Here is a 14,937-nt window from a genome sequence, read left to right as displayed (position 1 = left end):
CCACTCAGACTGAGCTCCTAGTGGGAGAACAGTTTGATAACAGAAAAAACACCTCAGCACAAAAAGCACATGACTATCAATACACCATAGAAACACAAGACAAGCAACAGGGGCGGGTAAAGGTAAGAGAGAGCCGGTGTAGACAGCGCATCCGGTCCTGCAGCATGTCTGCGCTGGTCCAGTTGACTGCCATCTTCCCCGGTAGGGCACAAGCATCGAAGGCGTTTGGAAAGGGAGGGGGGATGAGTGTGTGCATATCAGTGTATGTGTGTGTGTTCGTGTCCACAGTTCAGCTGAGACAGTGTCCTTCGCCCCGCCAGGCTAAGAATGTTGAACCCTGAAGCAGTGCAGCTAAAAGACCACACATGGTCTGATGACTCTTGATTTCTGCTGCATTCAGATAGTAGGGTCACAAAATAGCTTAAAAAACATGAAAGCATGGATCCATCCGGCCTTAGAGCTATCCTGTTCAGACTGATGGTGGCCTAATGATGTTGGGAGTATTTTTTTGGGCATAGTTTGGACTTCTTAGTACCAGTTGAACATTGTGTAAACAACACAGCCTACCTGAGTATTGTTGGTGAACATATCCCCTTTATAACCACAGTGTAGCCAACTTGAGCACAAAACACATCATGTCACAAAGCTCAAAAACGTCACTGGCCTCCAGTGGCGTTAACGGTCACCAGAGCTCAATCCAGCAGTGTGTAATGCTGTTATGTCAATAAAGCATCAGGGGACAGTTTCCAGCATGTTGTTGTAAAAAGTTCTGAAGGTAAAATGTGCTCCAACCTGGTTCTAGACATGTGTAACTAACAAAGTGGCCAGTAATTGTATTTCTACCATAAAGCTTCATTTTATTTACTTAAATGTTTATTTTTTTATGTAGCATAAAATACATGCTTTGCATATGACGATGGTGTAGCCTCTTGAACTGAACGTCGCATGAAGCAGGTAATTTCTATCGAGGCTAATATAACAACCATAGCCATTTCACGTAATGGCCATTTCGTTCTGCACCAAGTTGCAGCTGCACGACTGCAACCTAATGTTCTCCAAAATCAATACAGTACCGTGTTGATATTAACAGACCGGCCACAGACGCTGCAGGAACTGTTGTTTTCCCGTCCAATTTGTCAAAATGTCAGATGGTCTACAGATGTGACTGAAATCATTCAGTCATTGACTGAAAATATACACCTGATGTAACCTCTTAGTTTCCTATTCATTCATGAATGACTTTCATTGGTGTGACTGTGTTTTTCAAGGCGGTCTCAGCTGGGCAGCACCCCAGATTTCAGATATCCAGTGTCGGCCTCTTCGATGATGGACAGTAACTCGGACCATTATGGCAGCGCTCTCGTCCTGAGACGGCCTCAGAAGGGACGCGTGGCAGCGCTACGGGATGAACCTTCCAAAGTAAGCTCACACCTGCAGACATAAAGCAGTTAAACGACAGATCTGGTTATTCATGTTTAATTAATCCACTATTTGAGAACATCTCTTAGCTGTTTGCCTTGTACGGCTTTTTCTTTCTTTCCTGTTTCAGTCTAATGTTTGAGTTCTCTGATGCTTTTCTTCTTCTCCCCCGCTTCTTTGTTTGCTACTATTACGGACAATCAGCGACATGTAAGTCAGTGTGCCTGAGATAACAGTGACGGTGTCTGTGTGCTGCATCAATGACAAACACCCTAGGATCTAACTATGTATTGCTCTGTTGCCTGACATCCTCTCACATGCCTGCTGCCTGCTTTCTCCAACCCTTTTATTATTTTCTCCATACTGTCTTCTTTCCTGGTATCTTTCTTTCCTTCTCTCCATTCTCATTCCCTGTTTTATACCTATGTGTATAAATGTAGGTGCAGACTTTAAATGAGCAGGAGTGGGAGCGCATGCAACAGGCTAATGTGCTGGCAAATGTGGCACAGGCCTTTGAGAGCGACATGGACGCCTCAGACCTGGAGGAGGATCGAGAGACAGTTTTCAGCTCGGTGGACCTGCTGTCCCCCGCTGGCCAGGCTGATGCACAGACCCTTGCCCTGATGTTGCAGGAGCAGCTGGATGCTATCAACAATGAAATCAGGTACCACTATAACAAGCACACACTTGTCTCATGTAACCCCATTTCCATGTAAATATTGCCATATTTTCACCTTTCTTTCACTTTGCAGAATGATCCAAGAGGAGAAGGAGAGCACCGCTATCCGGGCAGAGGAGATAGAGTGCCGGGTAGGCAGTGGTGATAGCCTTGGAGGACATTTCCGCTCTATGAGCTCCATCCCTCCGTCGCTATATGCTGGCTCGTCATTGGGCGGTTCTCCACCCGGCTCTGGCCACTCCACTCCGAGGCGCATTCCCCGCAGCCCCAACAGAGAACTGGATCGAATGGGTGTCATGACCTTGGTAACTTTTCTTTTACCTTCCTGTAATGAGTATCACAATTTCCTAAACATACATTTTTTTAAAAAGCCCCTTTGAGATATACATCACTGTAAGACTGATATTAATTTCTCTGATTACAATTCCTGATATTTTAAAGCTGTTGTCTTAATTTGCTGTCTTTGTTTTTTAGGATTATTATATAATTAAAACAAGACCGGCCTTCAATGTTGCTTTTATGTTTTATCAGTGTGATCGTCTGCTTCTATTTGTATGCATGACTTTGTAACAGTTTACATATATAACTGCGCCCTGCCTGTAGCAGTATTGCTATGACCCCTACGTCACCCAGAGCTCCCTCTCCCATCAGACAGTAACTTATCTGCCTTATGGTACAACTGGCTTCAGTGCCCCACTTCAAGCCAATAACTTTGCACCATACTTCCAGGTACCTGCCCATCTCCCCACAGCTCCTTCATTCCCTTCTTGGGTGGGTGCAGTCTGCCACTTCCTGTCTCTTCTGATCCTTTTGCCAACTTCAGTGCAAACAGGAAACTTTTTCTCTGTGTTAAATCCAAATCGTGGCTCTGGGGTTTTGTATTTGTTGTTTTGACTGCTTATAAAAGTCATGTAGACATGCTTGTAATATTTTGTGAAAACCAAGGATTAGGTCATTATGTTGCCTCAAAACCTCAGTTAGCCTCTTTTTAGATGATTATTTGGGCATTTTAGTCTTTATTTGACACTAGAGCAGTAAGGGGCGGGGGGCAGGTCGGACTTGAAGCCAGGCTTATTTTTTTCTTTTATTCTCACTCACACATCTGATTCATTGACTTGTGTAAACGCAGAGTAACAAAAGACACAAAGCTGTGAGTGTGGATGTTCAGGCTTGTCCAGGTCTCCTGTCAGTATTCAGTATTCCTCAATAGGAAAATCATAACAAGCACACCTGAAATGCTAAGCTGAATTCCATATATTTAAAACATCACCAGGAACCAGCTAGTACTCTTTTTCAAAGTTTGCTTTATTTTTGGCAAAGTATCTGTTTAGGCTGCCACTTAATATCTCTTTGGTTATTTTTTAACTTAAGAAACAAGGGCATCCCAAATTCAAGATCCTGATTACATTAAAGGCACAGACAGCTGACTCTGTGTGCCAGCCGATATGACAAGAGGTGCACATCTGTTTGTTTTTGGCTTCTCTCCCTGCATTCAGTTTTGTATTGGTTCTGTGGAACTGTAAAACCACTGGTTACCCTGTTAACCCTGCAGCTGGCGTTACTCTAGCAGTACTTGCATTTGTTTGGTTGTTCCAGATGTTTGAGCTGAGTGTCCCTTTAACGTTTGTTTGTTTGTTCAGTGTGTGTTGAAGTTACTTATACTAATGAAGTTGCTTGATTGCAGAGCAGCAATTTACATCTGCCCTGCTTAAAATCAGGCATTTAAACAATTCAAGCAGTTTATTGAAGTAATGCTGTAATACATTAGACATGAAGGGAGTCTTTGTCTTTGAGTCTGGCAGATCATGTCGTCAGTTTTACATTTATAAATCTTACTTGGGTTTAAAAAATCACAAAATTATCATTCATGCATAAGTAGACACATAAATAGACACTCTAAGAGGAAAGAAAACAATTTGGGTAATTAAATTAATTTTCTGCTCACCCATCAATTTCCTCTTCCCGTTTTCCTTTTATAGCATACGCTCTTCCCTGCTTTGGCCCCTACAGTGTCAGCTGAGCAAAGGAAATGAGTGATTAGATACTTTCTTCCTGGGGCAGGAAAATTCCTGCAGAAATGTGGCACAGTGATGGTTTATTTGCTCTGCTAATGCCAGGTCTATGTGGAATGCAGAGGGGTGGGGTGGGGGGGATCTGTCCTCCACCACTATTGGTGCAGAGTGGAAAATATGACGAGAACAGCTGTGCTCATAAATTCAGGTGCCGTACAGTTATTGTTACACACACACACACACACACACACACACACACACACACACACACACACACACACACACACTATAGCATCACCTGTGATTGATTTATCAATGCAAACAAATGTTATAAAAGCTTTTATCCCACTCAAATATTGGTGGTGGTGTAATTGTGAGCTAGACTGCACCCAGCCTACCTTGACCCAACCTTCAGCTTGGTTTTTGCAGTGTCTCCTCCCTTGGGTGTGGTGGTACTCCTGCAGACTTTAATTTCCCAAGAACTACCTTTCTTAATTGCACAATAAAAACAACAGCTTCTCTGAGTCTGCGTGTGTGTCTCTGCCTGTGTGTGCGCACATGGATAACTGTTCTGTGTATCTTCATGTGATTTTCTGCTCTTGTCTCTTTGTGCATGGCTTGATTCCACCGCTGATCTGTTGTGTATTACTAACTGCTTCTCTCCTCTCTCCCTTTTTGCCACACTTCAGCCTAGTGACCTGCGCAAGCACCGCAGGAAGGTAAACTAGAGACCTGCTTTCCCGAGCTTTGTGAGGGACCTGTTTGCTATGTAACATCTCCCACCCCCAAGTTTAATCCCTAATGTTTACTTTCAGTTTCTCCATCCCATCCTTAAATCCTCCATCCAATATGCAGTCCTGTTTTTGAGTGCCTCGATTGTTTTGGGGGGGTGTAACAGTGCTGCAAATAATACGTTTCCTTTCTTCATATTGAGTTTTAAGTAATGCATTTTCTATTATCAAATCAAACACACGTCTGTTGCAGGCAATCTCCAGCATAACATTTTTGCATTACTGGGCCTCCAGGCCAGCACCTCAGACTTTTATTGCACTTTAGTGTCATTTCTTTTACTTATTTTAACACTGCTGTGGTGCTTCACCTGTAATAATCAATCATAATTTATTAGTATGTAAGGGACTCATTCTTTAGAATGCGCCTAGTGGAATAAATGCTATCTCTGACTTTAAAATAAAATCACCCCTGCATATTGCAGCCATCACAGCAACAGACAAGGATGGAGGCTCCTGCCAACCTGCAGCAAAGTTTACAAAAAGATGGTGGTGTACAAAGCAAGTTTGTTTGCATCAAAACAGCTAGAGTTTTAACTTGTTTTTCTGTCTGTGTGAAAAACGGCGAAGGGATAATTTTCCAGCAAGTAGTCTCTAATGTGTGTAAATTAGTGTTACCCTCTAACTTACACACAATATAAGAACTTCTACAAGGGTTTGAGCTGTCACTTGAGAAAGGATCATGACAAAAAAACAAAATAAATCAGTTAAATTTGAGAAAAAGAATTGTTGATGCTTACAGAGGATGAAAATACTAAATTATTACAGTATTTTCAAGTTTCAAGAACTGGTGTGAGAAGTATCATCAACAATCAGAGACCTAGAACAACTACCAAGACATTAGTGAGTGACTTAGCCAAGTAGGAAATTGTAGTCTCAAAGCAGATGATGACTAGAACGCTGCATGGGAATGGACAGAGGTTGAAGACTAAGGAAAACTTGATTTTCTACAGAAGCGATACCTTTGAGCCAAATTGAAGGATGCTGAAAACAACCTGGAGAACGATTATGTATGCTGGAAGGGCCTCTTTTGGTCAGATGAGCTCTTTGCTTATGATTTGAGAAAGAAGGGCGAAGCGTGTGACCCAAAGAACACCACCCCAGTAGTGAAACACGATAATGGGAATATTATGCTGTGAGGATGCTTGAGTGTGTCTAGAACTGGGAATCTCGTCAAAGTGGGAGAAATCATTACGGAAAGATGTGACGATTTTGAACAAAAACCTCAAGTAGTCTGGGTTGTGGCTCTGTCTTCCAGTGTCTTCCAATACAACAATCACCCAAAAAATATTTGGCTCCAGGTCAAGACCATCAAATCTGAAGGAACTTCAGACATATAACAGGAGGTCTTGGTTAGCTTTTAGTTTACATTGTACAAAATACACTAAAGAAATATTTACTTACCTGGTGAACTGTTTAAGAAGTGCTAATAGCAGGTTCCAGGTTTAATTTTGAGGCAGGACTTTTCCCACGGATCCCTCCTATATGTTACATCAGTGACTGGTTAATACCATAATTAGAAGCCAGGATCTGTCAATCATTCTTCATTTTTCCCTCCACATTAAAAACACTCGTAGCAACTTTGGTTTCTTTTTTGTTTGTTTTGCAGTGTTCATCACTTCGAAGTTCGTACTCTTTTGGGAGACTGAGTTTCATTCTCCTTTTTGCCTTTGTGAAATTACACTGCACACAGTATTCCCACTAAATAATTGATTGTTCACAGTACTGTATCTGTTACCAATATTCAGTCTGTATGGATTGTTCATAGTCCACATACAGTGTAGCCTCTTGGTGTGTATTATGAACAGTAGGGTTTTTTCATTGTTGTTTTTTTTGTTCCATTAATGTTTCTCTGTCTGTGTCATGCAGTCTGCTCAAGATGATAAGGCTACTATTCATTGTGAGACGTCACCCCCCACTACTCCACGTTCCATCCGACTGAATAGGGAGGTGGGCCACGCCGCTAGTCAGGAGGACATCCGAGACATCCGAGGGTAAGACGTGCATTTTTATCCAGGAAAAATTGTTTTAGTGTTTCTGGGATTTAAACATTTGTTTCTTCTGTCTCTATCTAATAACTTAACCCTTATTTGTGTAGGCTGAGCAGCCTGCAGGATGGACAGGGCAGTAACCCAAGCAGTAGCAACAGCAGCCAAGACTCTCTCAACAAAGCAGCCAAGAAGAAAAGTATCAAGTCATCCATTGGACGCCTGTTTGGGAAGAAGGAGAAAGGTCGGCCCAGCATTCCTGGCAAGGATCCTGCCAGCCAAGGTCAGACACTAGCAGCAGTGCTAAGCCGATGTTCTGGACATGTATGCTACTAATAGTGATGAGTTTATGATCTATGTTAGATCTCTGAGCTCAATGTTATGTTCTAGCTGGCACTCCCGAGGCAGAGAGCTCTCCGAAGGATGGCTTGGGTGTGGGCACCCTTGGTGGTCCTGCAGAGAAAAACAGGAAGCTACAGAAGAAGTAAGTGTCTGTATGACAGTCCCATCCCTTCCAATGTTTATGCACAGTAAGAAAGCGAATATAGAGGATAAAAGACTCTTGTAATTGTGCAGACATCAGTCTGTGTTGTCGTGCCGCAGTCCAGGGCTGCCTCACAAGCTCTTTCTGGCTCACGTGCACAGCCTTTCATTCCACCCCACGGCATTTCCATCGCAGTCATCTCTCACATCTCCTGTTTTGTTTTTGGTTTTTTTGACACTTTCATTCTTAGTTTTGTTCAAGCAAATTGCAAACACCATAAATGTTTTGCTGTCACATGGCCCTTCAATAATCATCAGTTCATTCTTTCTCTTTATTTTTTTTCCTTCTTTTTCACATTTTGTACCACCCCCACTCTCTCTCATTCCATCTGTAGTCCAAAGACTGGGTAAGTTGGCTCATGTTGCTTTTTGCCTTGCCCGATCTTCTCGCATTTGGCTTCACATTGACCTCACCAGTAACCCTGCAGACCCCGACCAAGTATCTCTTTGAATGTCTGATAGATTTTCCATGCTGCTTTTTATCCTGCTTTCCATAGTGGAGCATAACTAACAGGAATGTGTGTGCGCTGATTGTAGTGAGTGCAGGATTTTCCTATCGCAGTTTTCCTTTTGGAGCATGACGTTATGCACTACAGCCATAAGAAAAATGGAAGTTGGCTCTTTGCGTGTGTTCTTGTCCATAAAATAAACATTAGCATAGTTATATTTTTTTTGTTCCTACACTCCTTTATTTACGTAAAACTGAATTGTTACTTAATAACGTGCTTTTGGGCATTTCTGCCAACTCTTTAAAATGGATCTGCTAAACAGATGGTGAGCTTGTTGATGGTGTGGCACACAGCTACATCTAGTGGAGCACTGAGTCTTTCTTGGGTTCAGGTCCTGTGTTTGTCCCCTCCCCCTTTCCCCTTTCTCTCTCTTTCACTCAGTATGCATGTCAGCTAATGTCTTGGGGTTTGTGTGTGCATATTGGGATTTTGTGACAAACATTTGGATCTGTGGCTGTGAATATTTTGGTCCTTGAGCAAGTGAACCACCAAGTTGGCTTTCACATGTATTGCGTCTTCCAGGCATGAATTACTAGAAGAGGCTCGCAGACAAGGCCTCCCGTTTGCCCAGTGGGACGGACCAACTGTTGTGGTTTGGCTGGAGGTACAAGACCAACACAATTCATTTTAAAAGCAGTAAACTCAGTAGCATGTCTAAATCATTAATCCTGTTTAACTGTTGCTAATCTGTCCCCTTCTGGCCAGCTGTGGGTGGGCATGCCAGCCTGGTACGTGGCTGCATGCCGTGCCAATGTGAAGAGTGGAGCCATCATGTCAGCACTATCAGACACAGAGATCCAGCGGGAGATTGGAATCAGCAACCCACTGCATCGTCTGAAGCTTCGTTTGGCCATCCAGGAAATCATGTCTCTCACCAGCCCTTCAGCCCCACCGACCTCCAGAACGGTACCCGTCAGTGCATTCATACCTGCAGCTGGACCACTGTGCATATTTAACACTGATCACATTGCTTACACTTTCAAAGTCTTGATGATACTTTTAAGCACTATCACATTCATATCATCTCATGAGCATGACACTTTTAATGCGTTAACATTTTGACTGCTTACATACTTAACATGTACTAATGCTTGAATCAAATTTCTACTGGTTTCATCTGAGTTCAGTTGCTAACAATGAATGAAACAAATGCTTCATAGTTTTTTCTCCATTTGGCTCTCTTTCTGGCCTTCACCACTCTTCCCGCTTGGCGCATTTCTGATTGGTTGGTGTCAAATGATCAGACCACAGGAAACGTTTGGGTCACACATGAAGAAATGGAAAGTTTGGCAGCCACGCCTCCCACGGTTAGTCTACCCTGATTGGCTGGGCACTGGTGGCTTCTCACATCTATGGTTGTGGTTGAGCTTTGTTTCAAGTTGTCTTCAGTATTGCCAGACTTCACTTATTACATTGGATACGTCCAGTATGAATTTGGCTGCGTGCACGATCACTGAGTGTCTTGAAACAAAGCCTTTTTCGTTCCCCTAGTGGGCGACTTCTTTGTTGTTCTTGGATTGGGCTCATGCTCTTCTTTAGTCCTTGTACAGTATATGTATGTTTCACCTTTTACATAGCTTTCACCTTACATGGACATAGATGGAATACACATGAAGAACTACCTCCCACTACCAAAGTTAGATTGGGCTGTTTATGAAACATTGCCACTCATTAGTGGGTGATGTATAGCCAAAAGAATCAGACATTACACACACATTTGTCTGATACCAGAAATGCTTCTCTTTAATAGATCTGGTTGGGTTAAACCTTTTGAGGACAATTTAATATGTCCTCAAAAGGTTTATAGGTTAATGTTTTATTCATTTATTTATTTTCATATTTATATATACCTCTGATCACCCAGCATTTGTATTTCCTGTTTGATGCCTTACCATTTGTTTGTCTGTTATTTTCCTGCTATTTTTACTGACTTGTTATTTTGTTTATTACTTTATACTTTCCACTTGAAGCTTCTCTAACCCCAGCACTGCACACTAACCCCTCACCTTTCTGTTCTTCTCACCATGCTCACTCTAACCATGCTAACACCAGGAGGATGACGAGGGTAGCTGGGCCCAGGTTTGCATACGTTCTCCAAAACCCACCTATTCTCACCTGTGATTGTTTGTTTGCTTGCTTGTTTGTTTTGTTTTTTTTAATTCGGTTATGATTGCCTTGTACTCCTTTATTCACAACAAGCACATTCTAGCACAGTTTAATTTGGAGCTTGTCTGCATACAGTTGCTACTATAGAGGTTTGCTCTTAGAGCGAAAGCAAACTGCTCCAAAAAACTCCAGCTGAATTTTTATGTATCCAGTTTAGTTGAGCAAATACATGATAATATAATAATGAAACAGAGTAACCTTACACAATGATTTCATGCATACTAAAGAGCCTCTTTTAAATCTGTAGTGAGTTCATCAAATTAAAGTAAAAATATATCTATTTATTTAATTATTTTAAACAACTTTCAAAGATAAATCTATAAACATGAATAAATGGCTTTGATTATCTGCCAAATCAGATCTGATGCGTTAAACTAATAAGCTGTACTTCAACATCAGGCACGACTTAATCGTTACTTTCCTCATGTTCAATGCAAATAAATCATCCAAGAATATGCTTAATTAATATTTAGTATAAACCAAAACTTAGACAGATCCTAATTCATTTTAGTGGTAAGAAACGAAACTTTCAGGGTTTTATGTTATAGTTTTTGAAATATTCATGTTCAGCAGTTGCCTCATGAAAGGTGAAAGAACAAAGAATTTCATTAATTGTAAATTAAATATGAATTTCATGTTTCTTCATTAAATGTTCATTCAGCTGGACAGCTGAGCAGAACAGTCGATTTGAGATGGAATGAGCGGTTTGTTAGTAAAATAAGTAATGACAAGGGGCAAGATTGGTTTTTGTTTAGTTTTTTAAACGTGTCTGAGAGGAGACGGGTCAAGTCAAAAAAATGAAGTCCACTAAAAGTTTACCAACCAATGTGACACGTGACGAAAGAGCCAACAGTCAAAGCAATGTTGGAGCTTTTCAGTTGACCACAGTTTGCAGCCAAGTCAAAAATTAATACGAAGAAAAGCTGTGGGTGTATGTGTTAGCTTCCTTCACACTATGTCAGCTTTCCTGATAGAAACCGGTGCACTGCCACTGATGTGTGGAGTCTTTTCACAGATAACTTGCTTCATTTTGCTTTGTGAATCAGGATTAGTCGACCTGATTATTTACATCCTCAGTGCATACACACACTTTGGTTTTGTCTTCCTTTGTCTCTACACAATAAAGAAAAAAATGTAAAGCATCCCTTCTTGGACTTATTCACTGTTGCCGGGCGACTCACTGGGTTCATCTAGTTGCTGAGTTGCAGAGATTTGTCTCCCACCTTTTACGTTCTTGGACTTTCTTAGATATTTTCTATAAACTGGTCATTAAACAGGTGGAAACATTGTTGATTATCATTCGAATATTTTCTTTTTTTTTAATATATACATTTTTAATCAGTTTGCTGTTAAAACGGTTAATATACACCTGCTGTAATTAGCCTCTACCACGCCTCCATCTTTTTAGCCCACTCTCTCAAACACCAGTTAAGTCTCCTCTTCTCTGACTGTAGACTTTGGCGTACGGAGACATGAACCACGAGTGGATCGGTAACGAGTGGCTGCCCAGCCTGGGTTTGCCACAGTACCGCTCCTACTTCATGGAGTCGCTGGTGGATGCCCGCATGCTTGACCATCTAACCAAGAAGGATCTTAGGGGACAGCTCAAGATGGTGGACAGCTTCCACAGGTGAGACATAGATTCATTTTTATTAGCAGCAGTGAATATCTTGAAGAAACCACAGCCTACTACAATCATGCCACGCATACATGCAACTTTGTCCTTTCTGCCACTAGTCAAAAAGAAATAAAACAGCTTACTTTGGGGGAAAAGACGAGCACATCGTGGCAGATTAACAACTAAGAGGCTCCACAGTGAACGAGTGTGTGTGTGTTTGTGCTACAGGAACAGCTTTCAGTGCGGTGTGATGTGTCTGCGGAGGCTCAACTATGACAGAAAGGAGCTGGAGAGGAGGAGGGAGGAGTCCATGCTGGAGTTTAAAGGTAATACATGCTTTTTTCTTTCCTCATTAAAACAACTTGGTGTTATCGTGCGTCACTCATCTCTGTTTTGTGCTTTCAGATGTGCTGGTGTGGAGTAATGAGCGTGTCATCAGTTGGGTTCAGGCCATTGGTCTCAAAGAGTACAGCAGCAACCTTTGTGAGAGTGGCGTCCATGGTGCACTGCTCGCCTTGGATGATACCTTTGATCACAACGCCCTGGCCCTGCTGCTGCAGATCCCCACTCAGAACACACAGGTGCACAGACACCAAATGTTTATGATGTTTCACCATCCAGCTGTTGCTTTTCATATTTGAAGGCCCAAACATGGTCACTTTTCTCACATGAGAATCAGTTAGTCCCAACTCTGTCCAAAAAATCCTTTGTTAGAACTGCAAGTGCATTCTCACTACTGTTTATTCGGTTGCCTGTGTGGTCTATTTTCACAGCTGGCATGTTAAAAACAAGTGTAATTAGACTGCATCACACACGTTTGTTCTTGTCTAAATGTTTCCAGATGTGCAATTGTACAGACCAGTTTAAATAAAAGTGCCGATCCATATAAAAATAGAATTTCTGCAACCACCTCCTATAAAATAACAGATCTATCAGGTGCTTAAAGATACCTGTTAGTTACTCATTGCTTGCTTGGGCCAATGGGCTCCTCCCAAAGACCTTAAGCTTTGAGTTTGGTGCAGTGCCCGGGACATACAAAGGAAATTGATGTACATTTATATACATTTAAATTTTACTTGCAAGATGGTGTTTTTGTTTTTTGTCAAGCCATTGAGATAAGTGGCACTGTGCTCCATGTGTAACTGCAGTGCTGGTGTCAGCCTGACATGAGTGACCTGAGGTTTACATCTGAAAGCGCATAATTATATAGGAAGTTGCATGAGAACGGCAACTGCACGAAATGGGTTTTGATGACAGAAACGAGAGATTTAGTGACCAAAGTTCATTTCAGATCAGCTGCTCAGCAGACAGGAGGATGAGGACAGTGCAGGTCAGCGCCAAGGTCTTCTGTTAATCTCATTCTTCTTCTTTTCCTTCCTCTATAGGCCCGGGCGACTCTTGAGCGTGAATACAGCAGTCTGCTGGCGATGGGCACAGACAGGAGAATGGAAGAGGTGACAAACACGGACATTTGCTGACTTGTTGACTCCGCTAAGTAACAATAAGAATATCTGTGGACTAAAAACGTCTCCTGTCTTTCCCCCCTTTTTCTTACCTCATCATATTCTAGGATGATGATAAGAACTTCCGCCGTGCTCCCTCATGGAGAAAGAAGTTCAGGCCCAAAGACATGAGGGGGATGTCCTTGGGTGCATCAGATACCCTGCCTGCCAACTTCCGAGTTACCAGCAGTAGTGCGGCATCTCCCTCGACTCAGCCAAAGAGGAGCCCGATGGATGGTAAGCAGAGAGAGCGGTGTCAGTGTGCGCATGGTGTGTGTGAGACGCTCTGTCGATGCTTAACATCTCCTCACGTGCACTCGCTTCTTTTTGGTTGGCTTTGTGATGATGCTGTGACTAACGGCATGTCTTTGCATGTGATTTCTGCCTACGTGGAAATACAGGAAGTCAGTCTATACAGAGGCTGGACACTGCCACAGTCAGGACCTACTCTTGTTAACACACAACGGTAAGACCGCACATGTCAAAAATGATGAAATCGTCAAATCAGAGACGTGTATGGCTATTTCTTCACTGCTGAACTGCTCCTCTATGCAAGCAGAAGTAGCTTTCTCGTACTGGAGGTCTCTGCTCTAACGCACGTTTTACGCATCTCTTTCCTGTTTCTCCCTCATCTCAACCCATCCACCCACCTCTCGGCTTCTGTCCTGCTTCCCTCTCACGTCCGGTGATCTCTCGCATTCCCTTCTCAGTTTATCCTCATTATTTCTATAGGTAACCGCTGGTCAGACGATGAAGGGGAATTCCCTGCATTCAAGACCAGGATGATGAACTGAAATAACTTGCAAGGACCCTACAAAGATATTTTGCTTCTTGCTGACATCACAGAGAAAGACTTTACTCACTAATTTCAGTATCCCTAGAAGAGCTTTTCTAGATTTATCTACATTTGTTATTATATATTTATGTAAACCAATGGGATTGTTGATTTTAGAATTTCTATGTAACCCCTTTTTGCCTCTCTCCTCTTAATCACCCCCCCACCTTTTTTTAATTTTATTTTAATAAAAGCAACATTTCTCCACTGTGCCCGCATTAAGCTCAACTCTCAGATGTATGTAACTGAATATTTCAACAATCTGGAGTTTGTATATTTCTACCAACAGACATTTCATCTAATCTTTTTTTATAATTCTGATTCAGTTGAACAGATGTATGTTTTTGTCTCTCATATTTGATTTGAATTCTAATCAATGAATTAATTCTCAAGTGACTTGGATACGTGATATAACTTAATTCATATCTTTGCCCTTTTTAACTGTTGTAATATTAGTAGCTTATTACTTGTGATTTAGTGTAAATGCAGCTCTTAGGTCAGTGGATGTGTGAATATCAGAGAAATTGCTGGAGTCGTCAAACCGTTTCACAAACTGCTCAACACTGTGAGTCCTCCATCGGTATTAAAATAACTGCTGGCAAGCCCAGGCGATGGTGACAACACATATCATGTGAAACGCAATATATTTCTCTTGTCAGTTTATTTTCCATACCTGTGATACCAAAATGAAACTCTTAAAGAAATAAAGCCATATAATTGTAGCAAGGATAAAAACTACAGAGGGCTACATTTGGATGCAAGTAAAAAACAACAGATTTCCAGGTTCTCTGCAGTTTACCTTGCATGCAGAATCCACTCCGCTTATATGCACGCTTGCCACCCAATTTATCCCTTTAACAAAATCTTCCTCACCTCTT

At 41.9% G+C, this 14,937-nt stretch overlaps 1 protein-coding gene across 14 annotated transcripts in view; it reads left to right on the top strand.

Moving 5' to 3' along the window:
- Positions 1–14,735, top strand: part of ppfia1 (PTPRF interacting protein alpha 1) — a 41,499-nt gene extending 26,764 nt beyond the window's left edge. Inside the window, exons 14-33 of one of the 14 annotated variants that reach the window (XM_040016700.1) lie at positions 1,269–1,419; positions 1,624–1,629; positions 1,860–2,083; positions 2,172–2,403; positions 4,800–4,829; positions 6,768–6,892; positions 6,997–7,169; positions 7,277–7,370; positions 7,765–7,776; positions 8,461–8,542; positions 8,644–8,844; positions 9,183–9,245; positions 9,991–10,017; positions 11,559–11,734; positions 11,951–12,048; positions 12,128–12,303; positions 13,108–13,176; positions 13,293–13,461; positions 13,626–13,690; positions 13,957–14,735. In XM_040016700.1, coding sequence (XP_039872634.1) covers positions 1,269–1,419; positions 1,624–1,629; positions 1,860–2,083; positions 2,172–2,403; positions 4,800–4,829; positions 6,768–6,892; positions 6,997–7,169; positions 7,277–7,370; positions 7,765–7,776; positions 8,461–8,542; positions 8,644–8,844; positions 9,183–9,245; positions 9,991–10,017; positions 11,559–11,734; positions 11,951–12,048; positions 12,128–12,303; positions 13,108–13,176; positions 13,293–13,461; positions 13,626–13,681 — 2,164 coding nt within the window. In that variant the 3' untranslated portion in view covers positions 13,682–13,690; positions 13,957–14,735. Of the gene's footprint in view, positions 1–1,268; positions 1,420–1,623; positions 1,630–1,859; positions 2,084–2,171; positions 2,404–4,799; positions 4,830–6,767; positions 6,893–6,996; positions 7,170–7,276; positions 7,371–7,764; positions 7,777–8,460; positions 8,543–8,643; positions 8,845–9,182; positions 9,246–9,990; positions 10,018–11,558; positions 11,735–11,950; positions 12,049–12,127; positions 12,304–13,107; positions 13,177–13,292; positions 13,462–13,625; positions 13,691–13,934 lie in introns of all 14 variants that reach the window. The other 13 variants (XM_040016701.1, XM_040016703.1, XM_040016697.1 and 10 more) reach the window with 13 other exon arrangements.
- The last annotated feature ends 202 nt before the right edge of the window (positions 14,736–14,937 follow it).

This window comes from Simochromis diagramma, unplaced genomic scaffold, assembly GCF_900408965.1.
Source record: "Simochromis diagramma unplaced genomic scaffold, fSimDia1.1 OVJJ01000692.1, whole genome shotgun sequence".
Lineage (NCBI taxonomy): Eukaryota > Metazoa > Chordata > Actinopteri > Cichliformes > Cichlidae > Simochromis > Simochromis diagramma.
This window is presented reverse-complemented; position numbering and strand designations above follow the sequence as displayed.